At 39.6% G+C, this 14291-nt stretch overlaps 1 protein-coding gene across 1 annotated transcript in view; it reads right to left on the reverse strand.

Annotated features, from left to right (window-relative positions):
- The window catches only part of ARID5B (AT-rich interaction domain 5B), a 102830-nt gene that overhangs the window by 62615 nt on the left and 25924 nt on the right, over positions 1-14291 (reverse strand). Inside the window, exon 2 of the mRNA XM_008642763.2 lies at positions 6677-6907. Within this exon, the coding sequence (XP_008640985.1) occupies positions 6677-6907 (231 nt within the window). The remainder of the gene's footprint in view (positions 1-6676; positions 6908-14291) is intronic.

Consider the following 14291-nt stretch of genomic DNA (forward strand, 5'->3'; position numbering starts at 1 on the left):
GCAGCTGCCACAGGCCTCTCGGCAGCTCCCCTGCTCTGTGTAGGGCTGACAGACACCACCAGCCCCGGCTGAGAAGGGACGCTGAGGGGCCTGAGGGAATGGACAGAAGCAGCTTTTCAGGCAGTACCTGCCCCTCCACTCAGCATCTGCTGCCTTCCTAAGGGCAGCGGGAACATGCAACCCAAATAAAATCAGTGTTCTCCATTAAGGAGTTTTGATTATATAGTGAAAAATAATCTTAGTATTTATCCTGGTTACAACTATGGTTGCAAGTGAAAATGCACTAAAAAACATAAAAAGCAGTAGAAGCTAACAGAATTTGTTTCTACTGAAGTTCTTGCAGACAGGAAGGTATTTTATCTTACTTTACTACACATTACTTATGTTCACTTAACAGCTTGCTGTTAACATTGGGTGAGATTCTGTCTCTGGTTAACTGGTGAAAATCTTGAGTAACAGCCACAGAAGTGGATCGAGTTATGTTGGATTTACGCCACTAAGGAAAGCAGAATGTGACCCCTTATCAGTGCCTTTTTGCTTTGAGTATACAAATATTTTATGCATTTCAATGAGTGACAGAATGCAAAACTTGCAAATATTTATTTTTAGATGTATGGGGAAAAAGCAATTAGAGCTAAAAATGTTAAGAATGAAGAAATCACTTAACAGAAGCAATTATGTTGGGCACATAAACAGCTCTGCCTTCAGACATTTTATTCAAATGCTGCAGAGCACACTAGAAAATATCAATTGTTTAAAAAAAAACTCCAAGTATTTTTTCACAACTGAAAAATCAATCATTATAAACAACATCTGGGGATCATTAATATCTTGCTCTGCAGTTGAATTAACAAAATACGAAAGAAATCTGACCAGAATCCAGAACATTTCCAGATTTGCTTTTTCAAGCTAAAAGCTTATGTTTGCAGAGGTGGGGTGGGAGGGAAGAGGAAATGTACATTTATCTGTATTGTATATAGCACTATTATGCATTAATCACTACTTCCCCTCCAGCTATGTCCTGTTTTTGTTTTGGGAGACCTAAAATTTGAAATATTTAGCTAAGCCACCCTGCCCAGGACCTTGGAAAACATTTGCATATTTTTCAGACTGTTGGAGATGCCACTGTAAAGCTCCATCTAAGGAGCTTCCAGTATCTATGCTAATAAAAAGTCTCCATACTCCTCCTATTGCAGTTCTAAATGTTTTAAACATTCCAGTCTTTGCAGAGTAGCACTAACACCAATTCCACTCTAATATCATATTTGTTAATATTAAAACAAAGAAGCCTGAAGCATCTATATGGAAACTTCAGGTTTTTCTGAATTTCACTAATATAAATTATCCTGCAGGTAGCTAAAAGAAACAACAGCAAAAATGCTGATACTTTACATCAGCTGAAAAAACTTTAAAAAAACACCTAGTCAGCCCAAGTACAATTTTTGTACTAGAGCTAGTTTAAAAAGAAAAGCCAACTTTGACTCTTTGACTCACGCAAATAAAGTAAGTCATGAACAGGAAAACTGTATTTCATTTAGACTGGAAACATTCTTCCATCCTTTCTTTTGTTTGTTTTAAAGACTCATTCTCTGCCAAGGTTTTATTTTGTTATGTTTTTCCCTCAAACAACTGATTTTATCTGAGTCACAAACTTCTGTAAACTAAGATGCATAATAAGAGCAAAGACCAAATTTCAGCTACACCAGGACTAATGGTAGCACTCTATACCCTGAAGTCACCAGCCTCCATGCCACAGAATTTGTCTGGCACATGACCCATCCCTAAAAAGTCCTTTCACCTTCATAATGCTGCTCTTCCATGGCTTCCCTGGCCAATGACAAGACGGAGGGTAAGCCCTGAAATTGTTGGCTCAGAAACTCCAGCAGCTGGCAGGACTGGTAAGTCACTCCTCATTCGCAACCACTCCCTGCCAGCCCTGGAAGTGAGACAAACTGCCTTCTTCATTGTTTTATAGGGAGAGATGAGTTGTTGAAGGTTTTGAGGTTTGCATTTTAATGGAGATAACTTTTCCCCTAGCAAGCAATATATTGTTAAGTTTGGTTTGGGGGATGGGGAGAGGAGATAAGTGGGGCCTGCAATGCCCTTTTGCACACGGTTTTTTTTCAATGAGCAGTTTCCCTCTGCATTGCTCATGTTATGGCCAAACGAAGATGGTTAATTTTTCAGAGAAAAAACTGTATTTATACCACAGTAGTTTGTAGTTCTCTCACTTTTTGGTATGAAATGTTTCATTAAAAAATTGGGTTTTACATGCAAACCCAAAAACTTTTAACCTTCTTTTGGGGTTGAACATGTGTTTATAGTACTCCAGGGACCAAAGAGATTGTTTAATGCCATATTGAACCCAGCGTGCTATAAAAATAATCCAGAATGATTTAAAATTTACCAAATTGATTTTTAAAATTGACAAGAAATAAGGTATTCAGTTTTCTCTCACACTCCTGTTTATAGAAAGAGCAAGCCCATCCTCACAGAATGAAAGACAGCCTTTGGATTCATCTTTAGCAGGCAGGATGTATAATATTTTTCATGACAAATCCTTCTGTGTGAGATTTTCACCTGGTGAGGCTGATGGAGCTGAAACCCACCATCACTCACACCACAGCTGGATCCCAGCTCATTGATGCACCCTGGAAGCCACTCTGTGCCATGGAGCTGGCACACTGAAGCCTGGCAACTGAAGTCACCTTTCTTGGACAAGCACATACAGAGGACATGTGCTGCTCTAGCAACAAGCGCGCACTGATTTATGCCCAGTGACCTTCAGATACACCTTCTGAACACTCACAGGCAGCTTTGCCTCCAGCTAGATCATTCTGGTCTATAATGAAAATTATTAGGAACCTAATTTTTTCATTCCTTCTCTCTTGCAGCACATATGACCACACAGCAGATGCCAGTAAATGATATGCATTTACAAAAGTTATTCAGTAACAGTAACCCCAGAGGCTGATAAATGAAAAAGATTTTGAAAAATGTCTCGAGTTGAAGAGAAATGAATTGTTCATTTTCATTGCTCATGTTCATTTCATTATCCACCTGGACTGCTTCATGCTGGTGAGGACCTCTAATTGCTCTTATTTCAGGAGAGGAATACATGTGCAGTCTGACTGTGGTCATAGCCAGAACTTTGGCTATCAAGACATCCAAGCATGGTTTATGTCTTCTGCTTTCTGAACAGAAGCAAGCTTTTGAGCCTATTTGCATTCTGGAGGGGAACCCTCCAAGGCAGTTGGATTAACTAATCAGTAGTTATATTAACAAGAATGGGAGCAGGAGGCTTCCCACTCACAGCAGTCTTTCCTCTGCAAATGGAGAGCAAGTCCTTCTTCCCTGGCAGGCTGCAAAGAAATACATGCAAATGTTTGAGCCTTCCAGCTGCTGGGCCCATTCCTCAGCAGCCCACTTCTCCAGCAGCCTCCTAGATGGGATGCTGTCCCACTGAACCAAGCCAGAGGAGAATCAGAAAAGGACTGTGAAAGAAAACTGGTCCTAAATATTCCTGCCTAAACCACTCGGGCACATGCCATACAGCAGCGGACAGGCACGGCAGAGGCAAGCACAGGTAGCCACGGTGTTGGTAGCACCTGTGGCAGCCTGAGCTGGAGCTGGAGGGGAAGCTTAGCACAGCCTGAGCCTCACAGAAGCTCTATGGAAACACAGAACATCCACACAGGACTGCCCAAAGCCTCATCACATCCCTTCCAGCCCTACCTGTGGGAGCTCACAGACAGCATCTACATACATCTTCTGCTTTAAGAAGTCCCACACCAAAACAACATTATTTATTATCAACAAAACTTAATTCTTCTTCTTCATTTCCTGCTTTATCTATTTTTGTTAAACCCTGCAGAAGAGGGAAAAATAGGCAAGGAGTATGAGGAGAAGTCAGAGCTCAACAAAACTTTTTTTTTTTTGTTATAAATCTACAATGAAAGTAGAGATAATATTTCCAGGAAAAACATTTCTATTAAAACTGCCTAACAAGGACAACAGCTTACATGCTGGGGGCTCTTTGTAAAGGTGTTTCTGGTGTCTCATCTGTGACATGCTGTATCTGTTGCACAATACTTCAACATACAGAGAATGTGTAGGACTTGCCTCAAAAGCAATGCTTCTGAAGAAGACTTGGCATCCACAGCAGAAACCAATGCTTCCCACATAAAGACATCAGCAGAATGTATTTCTCAACTTTCATATGTGCTTAAGAGTTAGGAGAATTTCAGGTAAAAATGGTGAAATACGCACTCCTATCTTGTTCCTTCTGCACACTTATTTCATTTGCTAGGTAAGAGAGAGCCAAAACCTTCAAACGAAATGTGTCTGGATCTCCTTACAGACAACTTTTCAGAATTTTAGTCACATTTCTGTAATCTGGTATCCCCTCAGATTTGACTGATAAATGCCAGTGCCTTAGAGTAATCTATTTATCTACTGTACCACCCTGCCTCTGTTTAGCTTTAGCAGTCATCACTCTCCACATGTGACATCAATCTACATGATATCAATGTAAACTGTTTGTATAATGAAGTGTTGTACATTTTATTGTCCTGCCAGCAAAGAAAAGGATAAACTAGTACTTTGCCTGTTGTCTTCAACAAAGGTAGTATAATTGACACCATACATTTTGCAGTACAGATATGGAACCATACACTGGCCAGTTTTTTCTTCTTAAAACAGCAGGGCTTACAAGTTTTACATCATTATTTTCATAAGAAATACTTTTAAACAGTGGTTTTTTGGGATTTTTTGGTGGCTCTTTTTTTTAATAGGAATTAAAAAAAATCTGCTTCTTAAATCAAACTAAATTTTAAGTACACATTATTAATTTCTATGGCTAAGATTTCTGTGGCTCTGGTTTGATAATGAGATAATTGCCTTGCAAAGGTCAAGAGAATGGCACAGTTTGCTTTCAGAGGCTGAACAAAGCACTCACTATGGTTCACTAAGCGTAGTTTCTGCATCACTCCACATCTCTTTGATTCATCTATTACTAATATTCCATGATACACTTACATTATGGATCCAACTATTTCAACAAACCTGTAATCAAGGAATGACCCTGAATAAAATACTCCACAGAAAGCAGATGGTAGGCTCATCAAACGCCTTCAAGCCTAAAATAACCTTTCCCATATAAAAAGGAGAGTCAATTAAAACTGAACTTTATATTCTGAGCTTGAGCTCAGAGTAAATAAAAACCAACATGATACTATTGTGTGTGTTATTGGACCAAACTTCCAGGGCATTTCATTCATTTTTTTAACCACCCCCACTCCTAAGAGCAACCAACACTTTTATTCATAGTTCATTCAAAGCCTGTAATGTTTTGTGTGAGTGTGAGCAGACTTGACAGTTTGGGCCTGATTCTGAAAAATCTTGACAGCACAAAACTAAAACTATTCCCAGCAGTCATGTGCTCCAGTGACAACACCATGTGAGGATCTTGTCTGCCGTTGGGAATGGAGTGGCAGAGCAGCAGAGGAGCACTACCTTACAAAATGCCCCAATGCCACCAAATGAGTCAGGGTTTCTCTGCTGACACAATGCTTGAGCTGGGCACCAAGCTCAAAGCCAGGGTGCTCAAGTTCAGAAAAACAGGTAGATGACTCTCCCATCAGAAACATTATTAAAGCCCTTCCCACTCACTCTCATTACATGTTCGAGCGCATCAGCAGAATTTTTTTCTCTAAGAGACCACAGGAGCTTCCTTGCAGAGATGTGGGGGTCTTGCAAGCAAAGGTGTACCCACCACCATGCAGACTCTTCAAGTACTAGCCACAGAACTCATCCATCTGGTGATACGGGGGATAAAACTTAATTCTGTACACTGCTAAAGAAACTGCACCGGACCCATTACTGGAGTTACTCTGGGTGTCTACACAACATGCATTTTGCCACACATTCAAAGCACATCTGCTGTCCTGGGGATGATGTGACACCAAGAAAACCCAGTGTGAAATCACCTGGTTGCTATCAGGTGTCAAATCTTGCCATTCTCTCCCCCAGCTGTAAGGGGCTGCATAGTCCTTTAGAGCTGCAGAATATTCTCTATGCCTTTTGAATTAAGAGACCACCTCCCAGAAGTACCTCTGCACTCACAAAATCAAGCTTCTAGCACTGGCAAAGCCCATGCTGAACAAGCCTACATTCCAAGATGACCAGAAACACACCACCTACAGCTGACCCTCGTACAGGGCCCTGGGAGCACGGCTGCCGAGTGCTCTGCAACAGCAATGGCATGTGCCAGGACTCTAGCCTGTTTTGCATTTTTTAGCATATTGCACCAACAACGACTTTAAAAAACTCACACACGCTGTAAAGCTTCTGGAAGACAGACTACAGGCGAATGACTAAGGTAGATGAACTTCAAACCCAGGCAAGGTATCGTTTCACTCAGACCAAGTCACTGCGCTACACTCTACCTGTGTAACATTATCTTTGATTGTGAGCTCAAGTTGCAATACTGAGATCACCAGTGGCTAGAAGCCTTCAGTCTCAGAGAAGAAAGAGCATATTTGGTACTTAACATTTCAATCATAAATAGCATTGGTTCACTTCAAAGGAAGTTTTCCCTTTGGAAATCAGTGGACACTTAAAAGAAGAAAAATGTCTTTAACTGTGAGAAAAAGAAAATAGCTGTAATGGGACTTACCAAACTCATCACATATACTTTCATTTTCTATTAGGGTAGGATGATCAAATGTATCCCGACAATAGAAGATCTGGGGGTTCTTGCTTGTTACTGCAATGCCTCCAAGGGCTAAAACAAACTGGTCTGTTAGTATTGAAGAGGGTTTGTCCTGAATGCGCTTTAGCATGGAACGGTATCGACAGTACTGTGGGTAGCTGAGAATTAAAAGGTTTGAATCTTCATCATCCTCACCTGGAAAAACAGAAAAAAAAATACTTTTAGTATATCAGAAAAGTACAAACAAGAGCTGTAATTCAAGTACTTCAGAAAACCTGTAAGTTCAGCCTTTTCTCAAGACACAACTTTTATAGCACAGTGGGTCTGGAAAGAAAGGTTAAAAACAGAAATTAAAGAAAGTTTATTAAAATAGCTTATTTTCTGCCTTTCTGTTCAGTTCTCCTATGCTTACTCACAAGGACTACCTGGATGAGCAAGAAAACACTTCTCTGCAGAAGCTGGCCAAGTGCCTGAATCAGTGTTCTCCATACTTTGCCAACTTGGCTGCTTCGATAGAAATATTATCTGCAATTTTTATTCAGTTCCCCATATAGCTTTACTGCACGCATGTTTACATCAGCTAACATATTTTAAAAATAATAATATACAAGCCTCAGAGCATACAGCTACTAACTCTCCTTTGAAGTATCTGATATTGGCAACTCCTGAAGGACCCCTCGGCCAGGGAGGTGGGCTGATCTGACCTGGCCATTGCTTCTAAACTCCAACTGGTGGGAGCAACTTTCTTCACATTAACTGCAAATGCAGTAGGACTCAATAAAACTCCTACAGAGCACAACAGGCAAATGAATTTTCAAACAGCTTGTGCTGCTGGGCTCAAAATATAAAGCAATCTAGAGCTCAAAGCTTTCCATTCCTCCATGGCTTAGATGATATTACATAGAAAGGTGGCAGATTTCAAAATATCATAATGAAGTGTTGTCATACAACCAGAAGGAAACGTAAAAGAAAAAAAAACCTCAACCAGGGATGCAAACATGAGAAATTACTCATTTGCAGGTATGCAGCTAGTACTTAACAGCACTTCTTTTTATTCTCATTTATCTCCTCAGGTACATAACCAAACATGGCTTTCCAGGCATGCCAATGAAGACAAAGCAACAGCATTCACTTTATGTTTTCTGCTGTACTCTGATTACTGAATAACTCAGCTATTTCTTCTGCCAGAGACAAAAGGTCTACTATTTAATCCCATTATCAATACTGAAATCATCATTCTTGCTCCTAGAGTAAAAACCACTTCAGACATTGAAAGAAATGGCAGATCAGTTCTCCCCAACTAAATACGATGGCACAACTCATCTGGATTCAAGTGAGGCAATGGAAATGTTGACACATAAAAGGCTAAATTTTAAGAAGTCTCTGGAAGCAGATATATCACCTAGAATGTCATCACTGCAGATGAATGCAATTCTGTAAAAAAAAAATCAACACAGCAGACAGACTTGCAAAGTACTGTCTTTACTACTACAGCTCCTGAAAGTCATCACTGTTAAAAACTCTAGAACTCTCACCACTATCCTGACATAGGTAAGCAGATAAAACAATTTATGTTTAAAAAAAAAGAAAAAAAAAAAAAAGAAAAACCAAGTAAGAGTAATACATTTTGGTAAACAGCACTGCCATTACTTTTCTAAGAAAATAAAATTGATGGCCCTAAAACCTCTTTTGGCCGATAAGGATGTAGTCATGCTTTTCTTTGTTTCAACAAGTATCCCATAAGCCTGCACAACAGCACGATTGAGCCAATTGCTCCTGGGAATAAGGCTCTCTCTTCTTTATTTGAAAACTCTAAAAATCAGATCAGGAAAACTGTTCTAGGAATTAACAAGCACATGATCCGTCCTTTAGCTCCTTCGAGAGTTTCACGTATGCCTGCCTGACAGTTATTACTACTTTATACCTTTGTGTAGATAGCAGCGAGCTGAATCTGTCGATCTGACAGCACTTTTCTTATGCCAGGATGTGGTCAGCTTTTTAAACAGGGTGTATATAAATGTATGTCCCACGTGCCTTTGTAGTAAACCATTAGTTTCTAGACAAATGTGCTGTTAAGTCCCTGCGCAGAATTACACAAACTTTGTACCCCTGACAACTGACGACTTAACTCAAACCCCCTGGCATAAATTAAAACCAAGTAATTTTTTACAGGATCACTTCCATACATGCTTGTGCAATTCCAATGAGTACTTTATGATGCATTTGTTTCCTTTCCTTTTTCACTCCAGGTTCAATAGATACATCTACAAATGAACAAAGGCTGAATAAACTGAAAATTTGTTTAGTGAAAGACAAACACAGTGTTCCTGGAACAAAGATTTTTCCTCAACCACGCCCACGTGAGAAAAGAGAAATCAAAGCAGACCAATCCCTAATAAAATGCAAGCCCGAAAAAGAACTATTATTTGCTTCTATCAAAATCTAACACATGCCATTTAATGGTGGACTTAGTGAATACTGCAAGTATTTTTCAGAAATATGATCAGAAAGAGTTTAATCTTTCTTAGGAGAAGCAGAGCTCAAAATGTGGATCACATTCCATCAAAATGAAGAAAAACAACATGACTTCTAAAAACATACAACTGAGATATTAGGAAACCAAGACCCTGTATTTCTGAGTCTCTTTTTAGCTTCAACAGACAGAACATGGTAAAAGATTATACCTACAGTATTCTGCTTGTGAGGCTCAACTGAAATTACTCAAATCCTATGCTTATATCATAATTGTGTGGTTTAATAACCCCCTCCAACGTCAACTTTCCATTTATTTTTATATTTCAGGGCTGAAAACAGAGAAACTGTAATTAGGAAGCAAGGTTCCACCCCTGCCTTCCGAGCACTGCCTATATATGCCTAGATGTAATCCAACAGTTCCCTTTGTGAGGGGTAAAGAGAGCTGGGATTTGGCACAGCCTGGCATTTATGTTGGATTACATGTTCTTCAAGTTGTCTTTGTAAGTAAAAGATGCATGAAATGCCAAACACAATGAATCTATGCAAGAACTGACTTTTTAAATCAGCACAACCATTTTTAATATGTAAGGCAAGACAATTAGATGCCCCAAAAGAAAAAAAAAAAGCCTGTTAAAAGCACGAATTCCTAACAAATCCATCTAGAGCCAGAACTATTTACAGAGAGAGCAGAGAAAAAAACAAACCTGCAACATGCTTTTTGTTTGCTTGTTTCAGAAACATCAGCGTATAATGTTATTGCTAACTGCCATAATCTACCCTCAACATCAGTAAGCATTTTTTTTCATTACAAAGACCTTCACACCAGGATTTTATAGAGCTTGATGGAAAAACTATGCATGTTCCTTCCTGTACCTAATTACTTCAACTGCAAAAGCTGCCAAGTATTTTGCCCTTTAGTTCTTTTAATCGTATTAGTGCAAATGCATTTGGATGCCAACAGAAACAAACATTTAAAGATTTTTGCTTAAAAGATTCCAAATATGTATGAGGCTGGTGCTATGAAAGCACACTCCACTTCTTCCCAGAAAGCACAGAGTTATTCCTGCAGAAGAAATACGAATTTGTGCCTCTTGTAAGACTAAATGTCTAGTTTCAACCCAATTTAAGTAAAATAATGTCAATATGAACTGCTCTCACAATGATTTATGCTACCTTCTGTTACTTTATTACATTAGACATTCCTTTCTCTAAGCTTTATACTTTTTGCCGTGCTCCTAGCAACCACATAAAGGCTGAGCACCAACTTTACATGCCTGGCACCCTTCCAGGCTCGACTGTTATTGATAATTATATTGAAGTTTCAATTTAATTGCTACTCTGTTGTGACACAGAATATTTTTTGTAATTAGGCTTTTCCCATTTTCTGTCCATTCATTTTTTGTATTACTGAAAATGACTTTTTCCCCCCCAAGAAAACACAAGCAGAACAATGACACAGATAAGGGTCTGTACATCTGTTACTATCATTAACAACTCGGTAACGTGAAGGGAAGAAAAAAAAAATTAAAGGGAAAAAAAAAGGCGAATGTAATTTCTCAGAAGGTAAATTTCTTTCCAGTTTAAGTGCTCTTTTTCTTCTTACAGTTACTCAATGATTTCCTGTTCTAATTACATGACATTATACAGAAAGTAATTTTTAAAAAGGAAATGTACCAGCGCAGGAGGCTAAATAGAAACACTTACTTGGTATGGTTTGAAATTGTGAACTTTTACATCTCTTATCAATTCTCTGCTCTACCTTTGCGCAATATATTCTACCACACATCTACCATCTCTTCTGAGGCAGTTAACACAAATGTATACATCAAAGGGGAAACACACTTGCAGTTAAACTGCAGGCAAAGGAAAAAAACGAAAAAAAAAAAAATCAATTTTTTCCTCCTCAATGTAGCTGGTAAGTTGGAGGCAAGCCAAGCCTCAGAGTGGAAAATATTAAAAAGTACAAAAAAAAAAGTAGAAAAAAAAAAGAAGGCTTGATTAAAAAGCGAGAGAAGAGATATTCAGTTCTAAATCTAAATGAATAAGCCACAAACTATTTCATAAAAACATACTGTGACGTAAATTACACATCAGTATTGCACTGTTGTGGTTATTTTGAGAAATGGCTTGTACTGTAAGTCAGCTGGTAAAACCCCACCCTTAATGATTTTGTAATTCTCCATACAGCAATCAACTGGAGCAGTCATGAAATTGCCAAGAAGGAAAACAGACAGAGCTGCAGAGAGTTTGTAATAAAAAGATAATGTACTTTTAACATAACAGAAGTAGAAGATTGGTTTTATTAACTAAAAAAACTACTTAAAAGGTCCCAGGCTTGCCATTTGTTTTGATAAATGTTGACACAGATCTTCATAAGATAAGCAATGGAGGTATCAGGGGAACCAGATAAAATGGGACAATGCTTTGGTGTGTGGGTAGCAAATTGAGCAAGGGAATTATCTGGAATATAGAGAGAAAATGAAGGAAGTTGCAGGGTTCTGTCCATCAGGTTCCTCTCCCGCACAGCGCCCTCACTCCTCTGCCTTCTTTCACAACCCTCAGTTACCTAAGGGGGTCTCCCAGAGGATTCACATATCATAATTAGATTATCATTGCTTGTATGCACGGCTTTGACCATTATCATCAGTATGCAGGAGATACAGAGGTAGTGGAGGATGCATCTGAATGTCTGGAGGAACTGGGAATGGCAAGGTTAGCAGTGCTGAATGAACACGGCTGTAACACCCGTGATGGGAGGTCTGACTATTGCAAGGCAGTGTGTTCTGGTGCCACTGACCTCCCAAGACCCTCCAGCTCTTAAAACCTAGTTCTCCCTCTCTTGTTCTTCTTCTCTGGCAATGACTTTCTACAGTATGGACATGAGAACACAGGTGTAGAGGAAGCAAAGATGTGTAGCTCACCCTTCAAAACCAGTATCTGCAGGTCAGACAGGCTCTACACAGCTCAGAGCTGCCTGTTCTAATAAAAACCCAAAGAGAGAGAGGACAGTTTTCAGCAGACAGAAATGAACTTACTACACTACCTAAAAACCCTGAATCTCTCAAAAGGTCCAAAAGCAACAGAAACAGAGGAACAATGAAAGAACAACCACAAGGAGGAATAAGAAACTGGGTCTTTATGACCTCAAAATTTTTAAGAGGAATCTTTAAGAGGAATGATGCAATGAGAACACCTTGCCATATCATAGTCCACTATAACCTGCCAAACACCTCCAAACTTCCAAGGTTACTGCAGGTGGCCAAGCAGCAATGACAGTCATCAGCTACACCTCTGGGTACTCCTTTGTGGGAAAGGACAGCTCTCCCAGTGAAATAACCCTCATGGGAGGATTATGCCTGGCTCCTGCCTGACCACTTCTAACACTGAATTCTTTGAACAGACACAGGACCACCGCACAGTAGAATCTGCTGTGGACTACAAGCAATGGTTGAGGAGTTCAGGTAGCTGCATCATTGCCACAAGGCATGCTCTAGCACACCGATCCACTCTCTCTCCAGAGGTTAGGAAAGACTTCTCAAACACAGCTCTTCCAATCCACTCTGCCTTTTCATTCCCACGGTCTTTATTCACTCTAGTAAAGACACTTGGTGTGCCTCAGCTGGCTAATTAATCACAAGACCTAAAAATATTAATCTAAGAATCGTATTTCTCTCACAGATAAATGCAAATACAGTAATGATTTAGCCACATGAGATGGGACAGGAAATCTGTGGTTTCGGTTTTAAATAAATTTGGGTAAATTATTGACACAACAGGGATACTTCTTTGTTGGCAGGACCCATGCTACTCATCCTTGCTTTAAGAACCCCCCTCTATTTGAATGCTAATGCAATCAAGAACAAAGGCAACATGTTGCAGGATACGAACACAGTGATTACATTTATGTTTACCAGATAATGATGATGTTAACAAGTTGCCTGTAATTCTGACATGGACCTTTGCCTGTCTGATTCTGCTTTTAAATTGATCAAAAGGCAAAAGTCATTTCTGCCAATATTGAGACTAAAATATGCAGCCTTTCTGCATGTGTCAGATACTTCTCCCCTTTTAAGGAGGAGACCGACCTAATTCTCAAAATTTCGTGCCTCTTCCCCAGCCCTCCATTTTCTGTCACAGTGCCAGCAGAGCATCAGCCTTTCAAAGAATTCCTAAGATTAGTTTAGTATTTGAAAGAAAGAGAATATTTACAAATATACTGGAGATTGAAACTACTGTTCCACTGAACAGCAATAGTCATTAAAAAAAAAGAAAAAAAGACAGCATCATCTAATACATACTTAGAGCACATGCCTGAAGAACATTTTACACTCAGTTATTTGGATCAGAGTTGTTCTACTCCTACTTAATGGGGACAAACCCAAGTATGTTGATCAACTACTGACAGTATGTCCATATAATCAAATCTTCTGTAATATTTATCTCGCTAAATCACTTGCAATTCAAATCCTAAATCCAATTTTTGAAGAAGACAAAAGAAATTTAATACTGAAAAAGTTTCCAACCAGGCATTTCACATCCTTTTTCAGACCCTAATCCTATACTCATCTTCTCATAACTGCAGCTCCAACCTTGCACTCCCCGGATCCTCTTGCACCTTAGGAAGTGCCTCATAAACCTTATGAGGTGTTTCTAGACTCAAAAGAAAAGTGACTCACAATCGTCATTTCCAGCTTTTATATAACCCTTCCATCCACAGGCCTCAAACTGCTTTATGGAGATGAGTAAAAATTATTATCCCCATTACACAGGGAGAGAAACTGAGACAGAGAGGGCTTAAAGGATTTATTCTACAGCATCAAGCAACTTAGAGAGCAAGGGAGAGAGCAAAGAGGCCAGGCAGAAATTCTTGTTGGGAAATTTCTGGGTAAGCAAGAGATCCTTAAGTTTCCTCAAAAGGGAAGTGACTGTCTCTGGCCACCCCAGCCAGCGTGCCTGCCTCCACCAGAGACGGGGCATGGACAGGTGGCTCTGTGCTGAGGCCTCTCTCCTACCACAACCATCTTCCCTGTCCTGCACAACTCCAGTCACTCCTTCATTCCATTCAGCTGCTGCCCAGCCGGGATTATCTTCCCCTTCACGAAGG

The sequence above is a fragment of the Corvus brachyrhynchos genome, unplaced genomic scaffold (genome assembly GCF_000691975.1).
Source record: "Corvus brachyrhynchos isolate BGI_N302 unplaced genomic scaffold, ASM69197v1 scaffold279, whole genome shotgun sequence".
In the NCBI taxonomy this organism is placed as follows: Eukaryota; Metazoa; Chordata; class Aves; order Passeriformes; family Corvidae; genus Corvus; species Corvus brachyrhynchos.